The 20,952-nt window shown below is 36.4% G+C and overlaps 1 protein-coding gene across 2 annotated transcripts in view; it reads left to right on the forward strand.

Moving 5' to 3' along the window:
* The window catches only part of LOC118196922 (neurexin 1-like), an 894,564-nt gene that overhangs the window by 786,218 nt on the left and 87,394 nt on the right, over positions 1 to 20,952 (forward strand). For both annotated transcript variants that reach the window (XM_085827476.1, XM_085827475.1), the window contains exons 13-14: positions 11,563 to 11,762; positions 15,900 to 16,206. In XM_085827476.1, the coding sequence (XP_085683602.1) occupies positions 11,563 to 11,762; positions 15,900 to 16,206 (507 nt within the window). The remainder of the gene's footprint in view (positions 1 to 11,562; positions 11,763 to 15,899; positions 16,207 to 20,952) is intronic.

Raw genomic sequence — 20,952 nt, forward strand, 5'->3', positions numbered from 1 at the left:
GTTCTGGAACTTTTCAGCTCTCCGGAGATTATAGCGCTTGCAATAGGCAGTGACTCAAGATTTATACTAATCACGGTATACTGTCCTCCATCGCGAGATATTGCACCAATCCTGACAACCCTAGAAAGATTTATGCAGGACAATAACAACATGACTACAATAATTACCGGAGATTTCAATGCCAAAAGTCCCCTATGGGGCTCACATAATACGGACACACGAGGCCTCAAAGTATGCGAATTCATTGCCAGCACTGGACTATCGATAGTCAATGAAATAGGAGATACGCCAACCTTCGCAGGAGACTGTGGTAACAGCTGGATTGACCTCACACTTATCATAAGCAGAGACAGAATCCGGATCGATAATTGGAAGGTAACGGACGAAGCAAACAATAGCGATCATAATAATATCTATTTTGACGTCTCCAGCATTCATTACCCAACATGGAGAAGATCGAAAATCAATGTACGACATACCGACTGGCTAAGTTTCAAAAGGTATATCTCAAAATCTTTAGCAGACCCTAGAAATCTGACAACTATCGAAGAAATCGATAAATATGTAAGAGAAGTTACCACTAGTCTTCACGAGATCTATCAAAGAACAGTTCTCTCACATAACTCGAAACCAAGATCGCGCACCTGTCCATGGTGGACAAAAGATCTCACTATTCTCAGGAAAAAGGTCAGAGCAACAAGGAAAAGATTCCAAAAAACAACTGGAGAGGAAAGGACCCATAACAGGCTGCTTTACCAGAGGGTACGTGCACAGTACCGGCAAAAGATGTATAAAGAAAAGAAAAAAGCATGGGACATGACATGGAACAAAATCACTGTTAGCTCTCCGTTCGGAACATACTTCGATCTAGCTAAAGGGAAGAGCATGGATCCATTACAGATAGGTTCAGTTCAAAAAGAAGATGGCACAATGACGAACACAATTGAGGATACAATTAGAGAAATCATGAGGTTCCATTTTCCAGAAGACGACCCCAACGAGGACTCTACATACCATGCAGATATTCGTTCCCAATCAACCGAGATTCCAAACTCGGAAGACGATCAGCCGTTCACACTCGAAGAAATGCAACGTACGATAAACTCAACACGCCGAGGTAAAGCTCCTGGGCTGGATGGCCTCACGATTGAAACCATTGAAGAGCTTAGGCTCGCGGACGACAAACAAATTCTAGCACTCTTTAACAAGTGCCTTGAATTAGGTTATTTTCCAAAGGAATGGAAAAACGCAGAGCTAGTATTGTTCCAGAAAGAGGGAAAACCAAAGTCCATGCCCAGTTCTTACAGACCTATCTGCTTACTCTCAGCGTGGGGCAAGGTCCTTGACAAGATGCTTACGCAGAGATTAACGTATTACCTGGTCAAAAACAAACTACTAAACCCCGCCCAATTCGGGTTTACTAAAGGGCGGAGCACCACCGACGCCCTCAACCGTGTTCAAGACATCATCTTAAATAACAGACAAAATAACCTCCATACGTGTATAATATCGCTTGACGTAGCTTCCGCATTCAATAAACTATGGTGGCCAGCGCTCAAAACAAAACTAAAAGACCTGCGATGTCCAAAGAATCTTTACCAACTGATCGCAAGCTACCTCACAGAACGTCAAGTGACCTACAAAAGAGATGGCTTAAATATCACGATGAATTACCACAAAGGAGCCCCACAGGGGTCTAATATCGGACCCATCTTGTGGAACATAATTGCAGACTCAGCGCTGAACATCAACTTTGGAGACAATGCCAAGATACAAGCTTACGCCGACGATAATATACTCATAATAGACGGTGGCAATAGGACAACAATAGAGCGTAAAGCAGACGCAGCACTCAAATTGCTTGCAATATGGAGTCAAGACAACAAACTGTGTTTCAGTATTGAAAAGACACAGATGATAGTCTTTCCAAAAAGTTCAAAAATAGACGCGAATCCACCACGCATAAAGTGGGAAGGGCATCCATTGCGACGCCAGAATACCATTAAATACCTCGGATTCACGCTTGATAAGAAGCTCACGTGGGTATCACATCTTACGGAAGTCCGAGATAAGACGTATCGAATCATCAATAAACTAAACAGGATAATCACAGACAAGTGGAGCCAAAAGGGGCGCCTGTTAAAACATCTATACCTTAATGCAATTGAACGCATGATCCTCTACGGCTGCCCAGTCTGGATGAATGGCACAGCAAGAATATGTCAAAAACTACATCAAATACAGCGAGTAATCCTGTTAAAAATCACCAGTGCGTATAGCACCACATCAACCGCAGCACTTCAGGTCTTAGCTGGCACGCTCCCACTCGACCTAAAAGCAGAATTAGAAAGATCAATCTATCGACTTCTACATTACAAAGAGGACCTTCACACTAAAAAAGATTTACATCTATCATATGCCAGCATAGAAAGCTTCCAAGATTCCCCTAACTTACACCCAGGAGATCTACCCATCCTTTCCTGGTGCAAATCGCCACCCTCAGGACAACAAAGAGAGATTTTTTCTGACGGTTCAAAAATTTCAGGACGAGTAGGGGCAGCGTTCACGGTCTTTTCGAACAATGAAGAAATTTATCAAGCACAATTCCGTCTAAGCGATCATGCTTCAGTCTTCCAAGCCGAGTCCCTAGCACTCAAAGAAGCAGCACTATGGTTAGGTACACAACCAGCAGCTCACACTTCATTCTTCACAGATAGCATGAGCGTTCTGAATGCGCTGAATTCCTTTCCTCCAAAACATCCACACACGGCAGCACTTAGAGAGATCTTCTTGACGTTAGGCTCTTCCATACCTTTAAAGATCAACTGGATAAAAGGACATACCGGGCAGAAAGGCAACGAACGAGCGGATGAACTAGCTAAGACTGCAGCTCTTAAACCAGAAATTGACAAGGAAGTTCCGCTTTCCGCAGAAGTTGCAAAAAGGCTCCTCAAGACAGCATTTCAAGAGACATGGGCATCACGATGGCAGGAAGAAGAGACAGGAAGATTTACTTACAACATCTTCCCAAGACCTTCTCTCAAGAGGCTGAAATGCAACCGACTCTTCCTCCAAGCCTGTACCAACCACGGGAAATTCCCAGCGTATTACAGACGTTTCCTCAGACGGGACGTCAACTGTTCTTGCGGTTTTCGCGGAGAAGACGCGGACGCACTTCATTACCTGCTCTCCTGCCCTCTGACAGAGCACCTTCGACAGCAGTTCTTTCCTTCCGACTACATCACATATCCTGTGAATAGACTGTTCACGGACTATTACTGCAACAAGGGCATCTTAGAGATAATGAAGCAAGTGAATGAAAATAATTATATCCAAGAAACTACAGATTAAAGTAAAATGTAGAAAGGCGGCCTAACCGTCAGATTGCTAGCAATGAATAGGATAACTTCCTAACCCTGTAGTGCCATTAACTCAGTTTGGCGGAACAGGTTAAGTAAAGTGACCATATATCACTCCTGCTTCCAAAATACCTAATGTCTCTACAGTGGAGGCCAAACTAAAAGGGTGGTGGATGATGATTCTCCACAACCAGGATTTGGTGATTGGGTTCCCTAAAAATCCCAGTCGACCTTTAAAACGAGGAGTATATAAGGTATTTCTCCCACCTTCCTAGCATGCCTTCGTGGTGTGGTGGCATGCACGCTGGGCGCGCATTCCAGTGGTCCGTGGTTCGATTCCCGGCGAAGGCGTTGCTCATTTTTCATCACTCCTGCTTCCAAAATACCTAATGTCTCTGCAGTAGAGCCAGAACTAAAAGGGTGTTGGATGAAGATTCTCCACACCCAGGATTTGGCGACTGGGTCTCCTGAAAACCCCAGTCGCCCTTTAAAAAGGGGAGTATATAAGGTATTTCTGCGATTATTATGAAAATCGTAAAATCTCGCACCTTTTTAGGGGAAACTCGTAATATGAGTTTCCCCTAAAAAGATTACAGATTTTAAAATTTTTTTAAAGATTTTAAAAGAGATTTTAAATTTACAAGTTACAAGGTGCGATTACAATTACAAGGTGCGAATTACAAGTACGCACAAATAATGAGCTTATAAGGTATTTCTCCCACCTTCTTAGCGTGCCTTCGTGGTGTAGTGGTTCTGCACCCTGGGCCGGTATTCCAGAGGTCCATGGTTCAATTCCCGGCGAAGGCGTTTGCTAATTTTTAACTCTCTCTTGCTTCCATAAAAATCCTATGCCTATCTCATTAACCACTTAGACCAATATACATATGTATCCAATGTACCTATGTTTGAAACTTTTTATTAATTGTATACTGAAGCATATATATGCACACGCCCTTGTTTGGCCACGTCAATACCACATATTCTCCATTAATATATTCCCGATGCAGCCCTCTCAGGAAGTCGCCAGGGTTGAGTTGTTGTAAATAGGTGCGGGTACCGGACGACACCCGATTTGTCATATTAAGCCGTCCGGGCTCTGCATTCATCTGTCACCTGCCTCTACAGTGGCGCCCGAACTAAAAAGTTGTTGGATGAAAATTCTCCACACCCAGGATTTGGCGACTGGGTCCCCCAAATCCCCAGTCGCACTTTAATTCCAGAGGTCCATCTCTGCAGCTCTTATAGTCAGATAATATGTCCTGCGTAAAGTCTCTTTTGATTGAATTTAAAATTAAAATACTTCATAATTCCAAATTTGTTTAATGTTCATGTACCAGAGAAGCTTTCCTAAAATCTAAAGACCAAGAACACGAATTTAATGAGAGTTGCTGCACATGAAATGCTTTTCGTTTTACATGCGAAACATAAATCATTTTTCTCTGCGAATCTTTGTCAAGGGCTCTGGAAATGTAAGGAAACTCTTCAGTTAAAATTCGTCCAGCTCACTATACTCCTAAGATAAAATACCCGAATTCTGTCCCCATTATTGTTAACATTATTATTGCAGGCACCGTAATTGTTGTGGCCCCCATTGTATACTTTGTATTCTCTCTAGCGGAATTGTTTTCTAAAATATGAAAAGAAATCTTTGCAGATAATGAGCTTCGCTGTCTTGATTGAATTCTAATTGGATGCTGAAACCTTGAGAAAGCGAAGCTACCTAGCTCCAAGGAAAGCACTTATCCAGGTAGATGCATTTATTATTTGGCGAGCAACCTGGCTGCGAGAAATTTTTTTGTATTATTTTAAATTTTGATTTCTTTGAAATCCTGAATTTTATCAAGAAGAAATTACATGTAGTTCTACTACAGAAATAATCCCTACCGTATAATACTAAAGTTTTATATTTCTCATTAATCACTACTTGCATGAATACTAGAATTGGGTTTATCTTTGTGTCATCCAAAACACAGTCCAACTAATTTTAAATTCTTTTTCAATGAAGGATTTCTTTTCAGTGTTGATTTATTCTTGTGACTGTACGAGTTTTCATTTTTAAAGCGAATGAAACAGAGATTTTGATTTGATTTTATAACCATTTCTGCTAAATTTTTATGATGTTAATCGTATATAAGGCAATTCTTTTCAATGTAGCTTCATGTTAACTTTTATTTTTGTAAACTAAATCTAATTTTTATACTATTTTAACGATTTTGTTTAGCAAAAAGGGGAAATTTTCCCAGAAGAGCTATTAATTTCGTTTTGGCATTGCGCGTTGATTCACTATAAACGGCGAATCACTTTTTAAATTGCTGCCACCGAATTTTAAAGCCCCGTATTATATTTAAAAATTTAAATAATGAAGAATCTACACGAATATGGGCATCTGGAAGCCCAAATTTGGAATTTGTTTCATTATCTATTTCATGTTTCGTAAAGCATTTATGAGTTTCTAATTAAGAAACTCGACGATTTCAAAGCGAGCAATGGCAACACTGTACGGAAAAAAAATCTATCTCCAGCGAGGGAGACGGAAATTCTAAAGATATGCTCCTTTTAAATTATTTTGCGATATTGCTGTTGAAGTGAATTTTATGGTTTAAGTGCGAAGAACATAGTAAATAAAGGTAACACACAAAACGTTGAAAAAACGCCTGTTAAGACATAATATTAAGTTTGAAATCCAGAATTTTAAAGGTGTTTTTGCAATTCAACTGTCATTTTTTATGTAGTGTTTATATGTATATGTTACCGTGAAAGACCGAAATTGGAGAATGTCGACTTTCAGCGGAGAATGCCAACGTTCACCAAATACGCCGGTGAAAGATCGAATATTTCATTACATTCTTGTACATTCGGACCCTCGCCGGTGCATGTCGACAATCACAGATATGCTCTGGTGTAGGTCGAAAAGAGAGGAGTGTATGTACATGCTGTCATTGCAAAAGGAAGTGTTCCACAAATAAATGCAGTGGTAAAAGCAAGGGCCATAATAGTTTAAGTTGTTGCAATAAATAAGATTTGAATCACATAATTTAGTAAGTTTTTAACTTCTATTATTTTCCTTTCTCATTTCGAATGTACTGTGTGTTTTAAGTTCTTATATTCTTAAGTTCTTATTTTAAATCTCAAGTGCGTTTTTTCGCGACTGAATTACGGAGAAGAAAATATAATATTGTTATATGTTTAACATTCACCATTAGTACATGGAGAATGTCGACATTTACCGGTTTAAGTCAGAAATAAGAGTATTTCGAAAATGTTTCGGATATACACCAAGAGACTAGGTGAATGTTGACATTCACCGGTGAAAGTCAACATTCTCCAAATTTCGGTGTTTCACCGTAACATATATATATATATATATATATATATATATATACTTTTTTTATATATTTTGGATTATATTAAATTCCTGTTCTTGTATTTCAATTTTTGTCTAATCTCAAAAAAAAATTCCAGTTTTACCTTTGGTAAGATTTTTGAACACTTGGCTAAACTTCCCGTCATTAGGGGCAGCATGTTAGGATTTAGAAATGTTCAAAACCCTCAGTTATAGTTTCGGTAAGAGACACAACTAGACATCTATATCGTTTCCGAAGTGATGAAACAGTTTGTGACTAAGAAGAAGTGTTTGAAGTAAACTAACAAATATTTGCATATTTTAATTAACGTATTATTTACAAACATCAATAAATAATTTATGTCTGTAATGTAATTTATGTCTATATTTATGTCTTAGAAAAGTATATTCCTACGATATAAAAAGTTAAATTTTTTCCACATCATATTAAAAATGATTTCTAATACCCTCTGAAATTTTGATATTTTATAAAGTACTAATTATAATAAATACATCAAAAAAGCGCATATGAAATACATAAAGAATTTATCCAAATTGTGTATGTTGCAAGGTCTCATTTAGTTCTTTAACCAGCTATTTTATGTTAATTCGCTTTCCTGTCTTAGGTTGCAAAGGGTCGGATTAGAGCATGCTCTGCTTGCTGACGGCCACATTGCTAATTTCGATTCTCCTGAGAATGGTATTCTTCGGTGTGGCCTTATTCTCGCCATTAGGCTTCTCAGGTCAACTTTTAGGTCAGAACCAACTTGGTAGCCGTTGTAACCGGTAGCGGTTGATAGCGCAAGTTGGTAGCCGTGTAAGATAGCCGTTAAGCTAACTCACTTGGTTAAGTCAAATTCCTTATCTTTGATTTAAGCAATGACTGCTGGCTATATTTCTTAAGTATGAATGGTGCCTTCTTTTAACTTTTATTTGATTTAAATCAAATCTCCAAAGAGCCCGAGACGTTATAATGCATCATACGTGTGTTTGCTCTCTAGTGGAATAGCAGATTATGGTCACAGCCAGCCTGTTCATTTTACATCGAAAATGCCATCCAGTCACCTTGAACCTGTTGCAACTAAGTACAAACTGTCTTCTCTGTAAGTGCTTTATATGTCGTGAAACACTCACAATCGAGTCGTATATAGGGAACTGGGAGCAGAAAGAAAGAATGAGAATGATTATTGCTTGTGAATTACATTCTTGTTTCATGCTAACACCTATCGTTATATTTACCACCTAGCTGCAAACCTATAATTACGTGCCAAGGTCATACGAAGCCAAATTTGAAGAGATTCTTTATGTATTGCTGCGGACGTTTTTTTATATTTAGTAATACATTAGAATCTTTTGAAATTTCGGAGAGATGAAACATTCTGAATTACTTTCGAATTAAAGGCCAGCATTTTCATATGGCTCCAGGTTTATATCTAATTTTCAAGTTATTTTAATAGGAATAAACTGAAATCAAAAGAAGATATAATGTTCTTTATAATAAAGTTAAAAAGCTCTTAATTTGAGTGAAGAATAATGTAGCACTTTAAAAAATATTGCTAAAATAATATTAGAGCTATTAGCATTAAACCTGAGGAGCATGAAACCTGAGAAATGTACAATGCCCTCTCAGAGATCGAACTCCAGGCCTGAATACCAGCCGGACGTGCTTCTAATTGTACCACGAAGACATGCGATAAGAAGGGAGAAATTACCTTACATTCTCCCTCACTTAACCAGTGAATGGAGAGGCGGGAAGTCAATCACTATATCCTGGTGGCGACAAATTATCATCCAACATTTTTTAGTTCTGGCTCTATTTAAGAGCTATTAAGCATTTATCAGAGCAGAAAATATGAAAAAGATTTTTAATACCTTCTCCGAAAGTTGAACTCCGGACATTCCGACTGCTAGTTGCACGGCTTTCCAGTTACACTACGAAGACACGCAGCAAGAAGAAAAAAAGTGCCTTACAATATTTTCCTTTATTCTTAATCCACACTCGCCGAAAAAGAATTAAAACTAGACTGATTTAAAGGGTATATGCTGTGGAAAAAATCTGAAATCGAATCAGAATTATTATTTTAAAATAAACTATCAGCTTGCTAGTTTTCTTGAGTAAAAAATAATATTTAACTTTTGACATAAAAACCAGCATGATGGCTCTCTTACGAAGCTACAACTCCACTTAAATCATTTAGTTAATTCGTTAGATGTGGGGGATTTGGTCCAGTGAAATATTATTCTTTACATATCTATAGTAGCTTCAGGGAAGATCTGAAAGCGGTTTTCGGGGTAGCATTGTGCTCGTTTCGGTATGCATGAAATAGTAAGTTCAAGCCTAAATATTATGTAACATTTGGCAAGAAGACAAAACATAATGGAACAGTTATCACCACCCTTTAGAAGCATTGAAAAAACACACATAGTGGATGTTATTTAATTTTTGAGAGGCTGTTAGATATTGCCAATCAAAGAAGTCGTTTAAAACTGAAAATATCAAGCATCATTTGGTAACTGAGTTCTTCGTATAAGAACGTCGATAAAATTTCATGAATGTGTGGTTGCAGTTTATAATGAAATGTGTCATTCTCTGCTACCCTAACATGATTAACCCTAACATACCCAGCCAGCTTTAGATTACTCAATGATCCCAGAGAGGCAGCTGAGCATATGTGATCACTGATTAAAAAAGTCCTGAAATCTATAAATACCAGTAAGTGGTGGGAAATTTACGAGTAACAATATTTCAAATCTTAATTTTGAACTTATTCCCTTCCAAAGGGACGTTTGCAACTAGCAGTGTCATTACAGCGTCATCGAAAACAATATAATCAGCTCCCGGATTTTGAAAGGGAAAGAATTATCGAAATGATAAAAGCCAGCTAGTCAGCTCAGCAGTAGCCCGGCACTTAAGTTCTGACTTTACTGTAAGAAGATGTTGAAACCATTGGACCAGAAAGAGTATACATGACTGCCAGGTTTATTACACTCTAGGCAGACGACTAGCTGAGAAAAAAGACACATCATCCGATACACACACACACGATCGCCAAATGCATACTTCTCCAAACACGGGTTGCACCATCAGTACGGACTCCTGTGTCTTCCTGCACCGTCACGAAGTATTTGGTATCACGGCGTCCATTATGTGGGCTGCTAATGACACCTACATGTCTCCTTGGCCTCCGTTTCGTGTGGTGTCGCGCTTGACAAGATTGAACCGACAAAATTGAACCGACAAAATTGAACCGATAAAATTGAACCGACACAGACGAATCGAACTTTCTTTTTCAATAAATCGATATGTTGTTTGGGCAGTGATGGGAGTCGTTTATATGTGTGGATGTACCTTATTGAAGACCTCATCCCTGGATTATATTTACACCAGAACACAGATTCCACAACTAGTGGGATGGCAGGAAATGCCATCGCATACTTCCTAGTCGTCTCTAATATTGATCCATAGCACATGACAACCTAGCAGTACGTTTGCGACATCCTTCAGTCAGATGAGTTACCACTCATGGCAGTGTTTCCACGAGGCATTTTTCAATAGGAAAGCGCTCAGCTGCACACGGCAAGAATGTGACAGGAATGCCTCCGCCGTGTTACTAACCTTTCCTTATGTGTACGATCCCCACATTTTTCACTAATCAAGAATATCTGGATCATTTCACATGGCAGCTAGGCACTCTAGAAGTTTCGTCGAACCACAGGTGCGCTTACAACTAGAGCAAATGTCGCATGAAATGTCGCAGGACAGCATACGGGACATGTGTACCTCGATGCCTGCCCGTATCGCATTGTGTATTAACGCTTCAGATGGCCCAAAACGTACTAGAGTCTCACTTCATTTGTAGTTTTTTCTGTTATAAATTATCCTTGCGTATTTTGTAATCACTTAGTTATATCAACTTTGCACTCACATGTATAAAATTGCGTACGACTCCGACGACTCTTTTTCAGCGCTCAAATTTGTATGGCAATGAGTGTTTCATTAATAAAGTTTTCTGATTCCTGGGTTAATATATAAAATTATCAATTTAAGCTGAAATAAAAAAGCAGTTTTATCAGTTCCTGCACGTGTACAGTTCTTAAATATATTGGATAAATAGAATTAAATTTTCATCATTAATAAAATTTTGGATAGCGTGTTAAAATATTGCTCAATGCAACTGCGCTTGCTACAATTTTAAATGCAAATTCTTAAGAGGTAGATTTATCTTTGGAAAAAAAATATTAAACAATATTTTAGCATTCATTTAGGAGTACTGATTTCCATTTACTATTTCTACAAGTTTCAAAAGCGAAAATTTAATTTCTTTTAATTGAATTTTATATGATCCCTAAAATGGTTGCTCTTTCTTTGACGGAAAGTGGTCGAATCATATAGTATATTTGAGACCTATTAAAGGCAAATTAAATCTTAAACACAGTTAGTTCTCTTTCCTTCTAAACTACCTTTAGCTACCTAAAGAAAAACTTACTCATTGTTCACTTTGTCACAAAAAGCTGGTACAAAATTTTCAATTTCGTATATGTTTAACTAAAATTTTGCAAGTGACTAAAATAATCATTTATTTTATTCATTTTTTAATTGGAACTACAAGTGTAGGAAAAATCATTTAAGCGATATATAGTGATGCAATATTTTTGAAAGGGGTTGTAAGCTGCATGACCTCCGTAATTTATTTCCTTTGTAATTATATTCGGTTGTGGAAAATTACTTTAACCTCACCGGGAGAGATAAGTTATACCAGTATCTGCATAATCTATTTGAAATGACTTTTCTTGTGTGGAAATCTAAATCTGCTGCAAGCAGATTACAATATTCTAATTTTTAACATATTTTTACCCTAGAGCTCAGTGGTCAAAATATCAATCTCGATTTCCAAACGCTACACATAGGGGCTATGGAAAACGACCGATCTCCCGGGTCCTTCACATCGACTACATCAAATAAAGATGTCCCGAATTTCGTAGGACACATGCAACACTTCATATTCAACGGACAACATTACTTTGACATGGCAAGGAGTGGTCAAATGACAAATTTTAAGGTAAGAAAATTTGATTCTCCATTCTGTATTTGGAATTTATTGTATTTGGTTGTTCCTTACTGTATGTCGGATCTTTTAGAAAACTATGAAAGCATACCATCATTATTCTTGCTGTTTTAATATTGCCTTTTTTGTGAACATAATGATGCCTTCTTCACAACCATAATATTTCCTTCTTTTACAGCTTTATTATGCCTTTATAGTACAGTAAGACCCCGCTTAACGCTGTTTCGGTTTAGCGCTCTTTTATTTCAACCCGGGGATTCCACGAAATCGTTCGCAGCATACGGGGATTCCACGAAATATTATGCAGCAATAGGTTTCAAATACATATCCGAAAGAGTGTACTTGTATTTCTTGTTTGGTGCGGTATTGTACAGACATATTTTGAAGGGGTAAATGTGGAAGATGTCGAAGAAATAATTCAAGAAGCAGCGGCTAGTCTTTCTAATGATGAGCTCAAGGAATTAACTGAACAAGAAGAAAAAAAAATGTTGACAGCAGTGATTCAGAAGAAGAGCAAAAAGAACTTTCGATGGCGTTTATAAAAAGGAGTTTGTCTACCATAACTGAAATAATGGATCAATTCATTGAAAATGATCCGAATTTTGACAGGAGCTCAAAAGTAAGGCGTGGTGTTAGAGATGCTCTATCCGTTTATGAAGAACTTTTAAGAAAACAACGCAAATGAAAAAGGCAAACAACATTAGATGCTTTTGTCACAAAAAGGCAGAACACTGAAAACGCGGAAGGCTAACTAAATATGACTGACTTAGAATTTTATTTCTTTTTTTTTTAAGAATATTCGTTTTGTTATTTATATTTTGTTTTTATTTTTGCAAGAAATAATAATGTGGTATTAATTTGGGCTTTAAGAAATAAATGTTTGGTTTTATTTTTATTAAAAAAACATACTTTTTAAATTTAATACCTAACCAATTTCCTAGCCATCTTCCCCTAACCCCAATATTTACATGTAAAGATAGCCTCGTTTAGCCTGTTTCGCATTACGCTCTACTTTGATGGAACGTATCCCCCGCGTTAAGCGGGGTCTTACTGTAGTCTCCGTTGTCTTAATATATGCTGATATTCAATGAAGCTGAAATTAAGCCATAGCAATTTACTTGAGTTAAATCATCATAGTATCGTAGAAGTTTTTCTGATTCTAGTGAATTCAAATGAAATAGAAATGAGTGAGATCGCAGCATTTCAAAACGCACTCTGCACAAAAAAAAGGGGGATGACAGTTCTATATTTACCGTTCTACTGGGCTGATCGACGAAATTTGCGTTTTTCATGACTCGAAAGTGTGACTCAGGATATATATTATATTAGTATATGTCTCTGTTCTAACATGAGTATTCTGACACAAAATCGGACTTTTTCGGAAATGACACAAAATCGAACTTTTTCTAGATATGGAAAAAAATTCCAAATTTTTCCATATTTAGATTCTATGACTCAAATCATCCGTAAATATTAAATTTTATAAAATTTGGTGAGAAATTTAGAAATTTATTTAGCGAACTTTTTTTTCATTTTGCGCCAATCATAATTCATTTGGCGGAATTCTTAATTTGTGGTAACCTACTTTCCTTTCGCTTTCACTGTGCACGAGCGGGAAAAAAAGTGAACCGTTCATTCTTTGAAAGAACTTTAACAAAATGCGTAAATAAAATTTGGCGTTCTCGTCGCTTATAACAAATATGCCAAATTTCAAAACGCACCAATATATAAATTCAAGTATTATCTTGGATATTTTTCTTTTGTGCAGAGTGTTCCTTTTTCGTTATTTATCCTTCTATTAATAAAATCAGTATTTCTGGCAAAGAGATTGCACGCCGTATAGCAGTTAAAATCACACCGAGTAGCTGCCTCAGCGAGAAATGGCGAATAATCAATCTGTTAGACGACATCTGGATGCTTTTACCCGAGGTCGAATCATTGGGAAGTTGGAGGAAGGCCGCAGTGTGACAAGTGTGGCTGCAGAGTTCGGAATTGTCATAGCATCGTTTCACGACTTTGGAGACAATTTCAAACTACAGGAACAGCTATCCGGGGGTTTAGTAGTGGTCAACCACGAAGAACCACACACGCAGATGACCGGTATATTGCCTTACAGGTCAGAAGAAACAGGCGGCAGACAGCGGGAGAAATCGCTAGACACACGACACAGGCGACTGGACGACCGATATCGCGTTTTACCGTGGCCAGAAGACTGCACGGTGGTGGTCTGTTTGGACGACGCCCTGTACGGTGTGTACCTCTAACGCCTGCCCATCGGAGAAGGCGTTCTCTGTGGTGCCGGGAACACCGGAATTGGAGGGAATGAATGGGGACGAGTACTCTTTACAGAGGAGAGCAGATTCAGTCTGAGTAGCGATTCTCATCGCATACTCATCTGGAGAGAGCGGGGAAGCCGCAATCATCCCTCGAACATCATTGAAAGAGACAGGTATGGAGGTGGCGGTGTTCTCGTTTGGGGAGGCATCATGCTTGGTAGTCGTAAAGACCTTCACATCTTCGACGCAGGTCCAGTCAACGGGACCCGTTATTGTAACGACATTCTTCTTCCATATGTGCGTCTTTTTAGAGGCGCTATGGGTCCGCAGTTCCTTTTCATGGACGACAATGCATCATGTCATCGCACAGTAGCTGCCGAACAGCTCTTAGAGAATGAGGATATTGAACGTATGGATTGACCGGCACGATCTCCGGATCATCGAGCATGTATGGGATTTTCTAGGCAGACGCTTGGCAGCTCGTACCTTACCACCAGTAACGATTCCAGAGCTTCGATTGGCGCTGCAAGACGAATGGGCAGCAATGCCTCAATAACTCATTGACACCCTCATTCTCAGCATGGGCAGACGCTGTGAAACCTGGCTAGCAGTCAGGGAAGATCATATCCCCTATTAAAGACCGGATGTTTCTTGCTGGACACCCATCACATGGATGTTTCGGCCTTCAATCGCATTGCGCTCCATGCTACTTTTTCAATAAAGCTTCTTTTTATCCCTCTGATTTCTCTTTTAGTAAGTGTTGCTTACATTACTCATGTCCTTACGTATTGGGGATCTTACGGTATTAAATGTGTTGATTTGGAAAGCTTTTGTACAAAGTTATATTGAAAAAACCGTCTCGTCCTTAATTTTTGCACACCAGCGTAATTTACTATGCATTTGCTCACAGAGAAATTCATTTAAGTTATCAACTTCATTTTCGTAATTTACTGATTAATATTTTGTATTATATAAAGCTTTCATTTTTCAGAAATTATTATGCCACCCTGTGGTTAATGGCTCTGATGTCGCACCGAAGGACACGGGTTCGAATTACGGAGAAAGCACGAATGTTTGTAAATGTATAGTGTCTGTGCGGTATTGGGGAAACGAAACTTTGCTCTTCTTCTGGGCATTGTTTTATATATTTGAACTATGAATCAGATGTGAATGTGACAAATCACACTGCGAATCTGCTGATAACCAGTTTTTCAGCTGATTGGTGTGTGGGAGACATGGAAATGACGAATTTTAATTACTATTATTATGGTCATAAGGTATTTCTCCCGCCATCTTAGCATGCCTTCGTGGTGTAATGGTCAGCACACTCGGCGCGTATTCGAGAGGTCCGTGGTTCGAGTGTCGGCTCATTTTTTACGTCTCCTGCTTCGTAATAACCTAATATCTCTACATGGTATGTAGAGATGTAATTTTATAGTTGACAGACCAACACACAACTCATTGTTAAGTTATATTAATTATTTTTTATTCGTTAAATTTTAGCATTTTTACTGTAGGAAATGTGATAACTTTGGAACTGAAAGCAAAATTTTAAAATATATATTTAATTTGAAACTTTCGCAGCACGTAAGATGGGATTTCAGGACACATTCATTGAAAATTACTGTTCTGCTAACTTTTATTATTATCTAATTAGTATTAATTAATCTAATTAGTATTTGTTCAAGTTTTCAGAATGTATAGGCAACAAGAGATAGAACTTCATATTCCCCAATCTCATAAACGTCTATCAACCTTTTTGTTCATTTTAGACACGTCATGATAGCGTAAGTTATTCTTGTTCTAAGTAATTCAAAATACTTATCATAGATTACGTTTCTTCCCGAATTTTTAGGTTACTGCAAAATTTGGCAAGAAGGATGAAATCGTGCACCATCCAGTGACCTTCAAATCAAAATTCACCTTCATTGGTCTGTCACAGCTGAAGGCATATTCTTCTATGAATTTGTATTTCCAGTTCAAAACGTTGGAACCCAACGGATTAATTCTGTTTAATGGCGGCAAAGGTCAAGATTTCATTGCCATCGAATTGGTAGATGGTCATCTGCATTATATATTCAATCTGGGTGACGGTCCTCGAAAGGTCAGGTCGAATACCAGAACAACGTTGAACGATAATCTGTGGCATGCGGTCACTATTGGTGAGTAAAATTTCTTCTGTTTGCAAACTCTCCACTTATTCGACGGGCAAAAAAATACCTTTTTAGTTATGCCTGTGATTTTTACAAACCCTGCTGAAAAAAACAACTTTTAAATTGTTGATAATTCTACAAATATTGCATGCGGATTACCTAAAGGCATAAAAACCTTACCCGGAAGATAAGAACAACAATAATAATTCAATCACGTTCAAAGTAGAAAATGCACAATTTGCCAACATATAAGAATAAAAAAAAACTGAGCTCACGGAGCCGAGTACAGAGTGGATATATATCTATGCTTAAAAGCGATTTCTTCCATTTTAATCTTTCTGATGACTACCGGTGGTCAATATTTAGCTTTCCTCTTATTTTTTTTCCAATCACCAAAGTGCCTCACAGTGATGATGTTTTCACTAGATATAACCTATATTTGCTTAAATATGCAAGATTTTGTTTGAGTATGATACTAAACAGAAAGCGTAACAGAAAAAAATATATTAAACTCCTTGCTATTCGACATGTAAATGTTTATTATATAAGAACTTGAAAAATTTTTATTTATTAATTATAAAAAGCTGATGTGTACACCATATAACGGAATATTAAATTATACGCATTTTTCCTGCATTTCTGTTAAACTTATTTCTTCGAATTTCATTACAAATAGATTTCTCATTCAATTAATTCAGTTCTAACTTCGCGGCAAGGCAAAAATACATAAAAACCCAAAATATTTTCACTAAAAATGGAAAGATATAGGAAAACGTAAAACACCAAATACAGTTAAAACAATTAAAAAAAGAACTTTTACAATAAAAATTACAGCTTCTACGCAAAAACAAGCTATCCGGCCAGCGGGCAAGAACACCGATTTTTCAGTGCACAAAACTAAAAGTTTCCTTTTGGTCCCACTCGGCCAAAAAGGCACTGAAGGTACAGAAAGAATTATTTCACTGTTCTGTTAAATTTTAAATGTAAACAAATATAGCTGCTATGGTAAAAAGAAAATTAGGTTTAGCCGCACTTAAACAACTTTTAAATTGTTGATAATTCTACAAATATTGCATGCGGATTACCTAAAGGCATAAAAACCTTAACCGGAAGATAAGAACAACAATAATAATTCAATCACTTTCAAAGCAGAAAATGCACAATTTGCCAACATATAAGAATAAAAAAAAACTGAGCTCACGGAGCCGAGTAACAGAGTGGTATATCTATAGTATTAAAAATAAAAACCATAATTTCAATAACGATATTATAAATTATAAAATATTGCTTATAAAATTGAAAATTAGTATGGTGTAAAATTATAAGATTTATGATTTGTAATAATGAATGGGTATAAAAATTTTTATAATTTTGATACTGTGTGCAAAAAGTTTTCGAAATCCTTCCCTGAAGTATGAAAATTGAGATGTGAATGTTCCAGAAGCAAGAAAGTTTTACAGATTGAACTCGAATCTTAATAGGACTGTTTTAAATGTTTAAGATTATTATTGAATTGTTTAAGAATATTATCAAAATTTTACCACTTATAATTTTTTAATTTTTCAAAAGGTAATTTTATATTTTGTATTTTCAAAATATCTCATATTTTGCTGCTTTAATCCTTTTTCTTCCGCCATGCTCTCCCTATCTTTCTTTTGAAGGGGTGTAGAATTCCTCACTTTGTAAATGCTAAGTTCCAGTTGAACGTAAAGAATCTTAATAACTTATAAGCGAATAATCGCTTGAGTTCGTGTGACAGGAAACAACAAGATAGATGGGTAAAATAACTCTTTATTATTCCAACTAAAGTTTACCAAACCTCCGTCTTGGAGTGTACAATAAAGCCGACACTTGGGCTTTGAACTTAGGAGACTAAGAAATATACTAAACTAATCGAAACTAAAGAGATATAGCCCAAGCCATCAAAATTCTAACCGAGTTGGCCTCTTAACGTTAATAGACTGCGAAGCTATCAAGGGCCTAGCGTAGGTACGGCCGAGCGTAATAATACCTTACGAGAGAGTAGCTTAAAAATGCGGACGCTTGCTGCCAGAAACCTGATATTTCTCTCTCTAAGACCGAAGAACTTCGCGGTTAAATACCGCTCTTCCTCATTATGTATTCAGACGTGATACTAAAACTACGTTCTGGCCGGGAGTGGTAAATTGAAGTTAAGAATCGACAGAGAAGGAACTTGAAAATTTAACTGTTAATAAAATTAACATAATCCTTACAGGGGGGAAAATGTAAGATATAGCAAAATACGGTGGCTGCATTAAAAATAATTCGCGACCTCAAAATTCCCTGTTTTAGATTTGGTGCTCTCCGCGTGAATTCATCTGTTCTCCCAAATTCGAGATTCTTCCTTATTATAGTCCGTTACTTGAAAAGGGTAACTAAAATTAATGTTAGCCAATTACAGCTTGTCTCTAAGATTGCAACTACTTCTATATAAACACCGCTGTCAAGTTAATTACGTCACTTCTTTGCTAGCTTCGCTACTAATAGTATATCCCCGCTGCTTCGCTTCTCAAATGCCTACGTCATTTCTTTTAAAAAACTAATGTACACTGCTCAAAAAAAAAAAAAAAAAATGGGACAGTCCTATATCTCCCGATCTACTGGGCCGATTGACAAAATTCAAATTGCGTTCTTCAAATTGCGTAATATTCAAATTGCGTAATAGGATATATATTAGATTTATATATAGCACTATTCTAACATAGGTATTTTGACACAAAATCGGACTTTTTCTGAAATAACATACCAATTTTTTTGCATATTTCGATTCTACGACTCAAATTACGCCTAAATATGAAATTTTGTAAAATTTGGAGCGAAATTTACGGAGAAATTCACAAATTTATGTTGGCACTTTTTTGTCAGTTTGCGCCAAGAATACTTCACTTGGCGAACTTCTTAATATATGGCAAACTAGTTTCCTTTCCCGTGAGATGAAAAAAAGTCACCATCGTTCCTTTTTTCCAAATAATATTCTTTATATTATATTCTTAATTATAACTTATTATTTTAAGTATTTTTTCTTTTTCGAATTTATTTTAATTGTTTAAGTTGCATGTTTTTTCTTCGAATAACTGTTTTAAAAATTTCTATTTACCTATTCGAACTGCGTAAATAAAGGTGCAGCGTTTATTTTTTCAAATAGTTTTCTTTATATATATTTTTTGTCATAGTTATTATTTTAGGTAATTTTTAAATTTTTATACTTTTATTTTAATTGTTTGTATTGCATTATCTCTTCAGATAATTGTTTTAAAATTTTCTATTTATTCCTTTGAACTGAGCATTTTTAATATAAATTTTCCAAACTTTGATTTTATTTATTTGAATTGCGTTTCATTCGGAAGAATACTTTGTAACCCAGACTACGATGCATTTGATAACTGCATATATTAAAAGAGAAAATACAGTAAAGCACAGTTAACACGCCTTTCAATGTTCCGTTCAGAAAAGATATATATAAATAAGAGAGATGTATAACCGACATTTTAACTTAGGATGACTTGCATAAACTGCTTTAAACAGTTTTATCATTGTGCCCATTGCTTTACACAATTTTATCCTACATTTGGTTTCTTAAAATGTTATTCATACTTTAGTCAAATATTTTATTTTTGAAATCGCAAGAATTAAATATCATAACATTGAAAAATTTTAAATTAAAAAAAATAATAATACTAAATTTTACGAAAAAATTTATTTTTCTTCTCTTTTTCTTTAAGCATTCTGAAAGTATATTAAAAAGTATCCAACTTTTCGAAACATTTTTGTATTTCTGACAATCATTTTAAATAAAGTTATCGCCTTCCATTTCACAAAGGCCCACAAACGGCCGAGCGGTAAAGACGCTGATCACTGGTAGTTCGGTTCGAGGTTCGAATCCCGCGAACGGGCTGGTTGCATGGGTGTTTTCGTGGTTTTCCCGATGTGTAACGTGTATACGAGCCAGTTTCCCTTAGAAAGTCCTCCACGAAGGCATCACTCTCTTTAGGCAGATAACCCTCGTGTGCTTTGCCATAATTAAATAATCCAATTCAATCCGATCCAATCCTTAATTAAATATAATTGATTTGTAACTTCTACTAGAACTGACGTTAAGAATTGACGTGCAAATAAACAATATCGTGTGCAATCTTGATTAATATAAAATTTAAAATATTTGCATTCAGACAGAATGTTTTTTGAAATATTTGCAATTACTTTATCAGAAGGATTTATTAATAACCGTAATAATTACTTATTATATTACTGATGATTAGGAATCAGTTCTTGACAATTACATTCTAAATTAGAATTTTAAATTAGAATAATGAAAATACGGTACGCACAAAAATACATTTTAAGATAAAAAATGATTTTTTATGTTTTAAAACTTCTTGAATTCATTTAATAAACATCGTATCCTCGTTGTTAATTGAATTCAGAATGTTGGGTGTCGTTTATATAATTATTCTTACTTGTCCACGGAATCTGCTGACTTATCCAGCGATTAAGTAGCTGCAGATCATTTCTACATAACCATTGAACTTCCATTAATTCAGTCTCTAGAGGATTGTATATTTATATGATAATTTGACTTTTATAAAAATGATTATTCTAAATCTTATGTCTCTATAAAAATATACTGTGCTTTAAAAATATGGATGATAGTACCAGCCGCTCTTTCAGCCACTTCAAAAGCATCAGTTTGTTTAGAAATAAATTGTGCAGTTCATAAAATTCAAATAAACATCA

The sequence above is a fragment of the Stegodyphus dumicola genome, chromosome 12, assembly GCF_044657685.1.
Source record: "Stegodyphus dumicola isolate Sdum_Otavi_A_Nest chromosome 12, ASM4465768v1".
NCBI classification, from domain to species: domain Eukaryota; kingdom Metazoa; phylum Arthropoda; class Arachnida; order Araneae; family Eresidae; genus Stegodyphus; species Stegodyphus dumicola.